General features: G+C 38.7%; 1 protein-coding gene across 3 annotated transcripts in view; it reads right to left on the bottom strand.

Annotated features, from left to right (window-relative positions):
* Positions 1-2,500, bottom strand: part of LOC135106167 (pentraxin-4-like) — a 165,311-nt gene that overhangs the window by 1,440 nt on the left and 161,371 nt on the right. For 2 of the 3 annotated variants that reach the window (XR_010271149.1, XR_010271150.1), the window contains 2 exons: positions 763-927; positions 100-323 (listed from right to left, as the gene is read on the bottom strand). Coding sequence is in view for 1 of the 3 variants with exons in the window: in XM_064014955.1 (XP_063871025.1) it covers positions 221-323; positions 763-927 (268 nt within the window). In the remaining 2 variants the exon portion in view is untranslated. Of the gene's footprint in view, positions 324-762; positions 928-2,500 lie in introns of all 3 variants that reach the window. The other variant, XM_064014955.1, reaches the window with a different exon arrangement.

A 2,500-nucleotide genomic window follows, 5' to 3' on the forward strand; every position in this document is an offset into this window, starting at 1 on the left:
TTTAAAATGCTGTCCAGCATTTTTTTCTATAGTTGCGGAACATTTTGACCAACGGACACAGACAGACAGGCCAAGCTCTTACAACTTCCTCCGATTCACCTGAAGGGTAGACCACACCCTGTCAAAACTTTTAGTTCCAAGGCTTAAGAATCCTCGGGCGTGGTTGTAAGGCTGGCATTCTTTCAGGAAGGCCAGGGCAGAGGTATAGAGTCTCTCATTCTCAATGGGGCTGCGGGGGCAGTGCCAGTTCTGACTTAAGACTGGCACACATGTCGATGGCGGCATTTGGACTCATCATCTTCGGGAAGACAACAAAACGAAACCTGTGAATCATACTGATTTTAGTAATCCCTTGGCCTTGATAATAAAGGTTTTTTTCTTTTAACACATCCTATATTTTCATGTTTTCTTTCTCACCATTCTATTATACTGTGGTAATTCAACAGTGAATATAGGCTGGCTCTCTCTCTCTCTCTCTCTCTCTCTCTCTCTCTCTCTCTCTCTCTCTCTCTCTCTCATCTCTCTCTCTCTCTCTCTCTCTCTCTCTCTCTCTCTCTCTCTCTCTCTCTCTCTCTCTCTCTCTATATATATATATATATATTTCAAAAACTTTCCATCGATTTCTCCAGGGATTTCCCTTAGATGATCCCTACAACTGACAAATACCTTGGCAAAAAATTGTCTCTGATTTATGCAAATATGCTTATTAAAGTATATTATTAAGTATATTGTGTAGGAGATGGAATAGTAAGTATAATTTACCTCTTCTGATGACAGTAATCCTCCTCTTGTAGGTCTAGTGGCTTGACGGATCCTGAGAGTACCCAGCTCGCCGAGTTCCAACTAACCACATCCCCCTCCAGATTCTCAGATCGACACGCGGCAAGGGACATTACTTCAGCAGTAGTTAGACTTCGAGAGAAAATACTGAAATTTTAAGTGCAAATGTGACACTGACAAGCCATTAGAATAACTTGAGATGGTGCATACGAGCTTCAATTTGTGAAGAATAGAAATGCCATCTTTATTAGCATGTTAAAATGAATTCATATGAACAAAAACAAAAATTTTTTAGGTAAAATAAGGACAGTTTTCATGACACTAGAAATTTTGAAAAAAAAAAAAACTCATCTATAATTGTAACTCTTGTTAGATACAGTAAGTGCAGATGGTATCATAACACCATATATGTAACAAAATATATTATTTACTTTATATATATATATATATATATATATATATATATATATATATATATATATATATATATATAATATATATATATATATATATATATATATATATATATATATATATATATATATATATATATATATATATATATATATATAATGGAGTCATGCAGTTAGGAAGATCAGAAGAACACTTAGCATGAAAATAGCGGAAGAAAACAGCTAGAGATGCAACACTGCGGCGATGAGAGAGAGGCTGAAGACAGTCACTCAGAGGAGAGGAATTAATGAGACGAAAATATTTTGATTCCCCCTGTCTAGTAGAGAGGGAGGAGTGGATCTCCACCCAGACATGTGAAGCATACTCCATACATGGAAGGAAAAGGCCCTTGTACAGACTTAGAAGCTGGGAGGTGAGAAAAACTTTTTTTTTTTTATGTAGGACAAGGACAACAAAAAAAAAAACAATAAAAAAATATGCCCACTGAAATACCAGTCACATAAAAAGTTCAAAGCAGTGGTCAAAAATTGATGAATAAGTGTCTTGAAACCTCCCTCTTGAAGGAATTCAAGTCATAGGAAGGTGGAAATACAGAAGCAGGCAGGGAGTTCCAGAGTTTACCAGAGAAAGGGATGAATGATTGAGAATACTGGTTAACTCTTGCGTTAGAGAGGTGAACAGAATAGCGGTGAGAGAAAGAAGAAAGTCTTGTCCAGCAAGGCCGCGGGAGGAGGGGAGGCATGCAGTTAGCAAGATCAGAAGAGCAGTTAGCATGAAAAGAGCGGTAGAAGACAACTAGATATGCAACAATGCAGCGGTGAGAGAGAGGCTGAAGGCAGTCAGTTAGAGGAGAGGAGTTGATGAGACGAAAAGCTTTTCATTCCACCCTGTCTAGAAGAGCAGTATGAGTGGAACCCCCCCAGACATGTGGAGCATACTTCATACACGAACGGAAAAGCCCTTATACAGAGTTAGTAGCTGGGAGGGGGTGAGAGAAACTGGCGGAGACGTCTCAGAACGCCTAACTTCATAGAAGCTGTTTTAGCTAGAGATGAGATGTGAAGTTTCCAGTTCAGATTATAGGTAAAGGACAGACTGAGGATATTCAGTGTACAAGATGGGGACAGTTGGGTGTCAATGAAGAAGAAAGGATAGTTGTCTGGAAGGTTGTGTCGAGTTGATAGATAGAGGAATTGAGTTTTTGAGGCATTGAACAATACCAAGTTTGCTCTGCCCCAATCAGAAATTTTAGAAATATCAGAAGTCATGCGTTTTGTGGCTTCCCTGCGTGAAATGTTTACCTCCT

This window comes from Scylla paramamosain, chromosome 13 (assembly GCF_035594125.1).
Source record: "Scylla paramamosain isolate STU-SP2022 chromosome 13, ASM3559412v1, whole genome shotgun sequence".
NCBI lineage: Eukaryota > Metazoa > Arthropoda > Malacostraca > Decapoda > Portunidae > Scylla > Scylla paramamosain.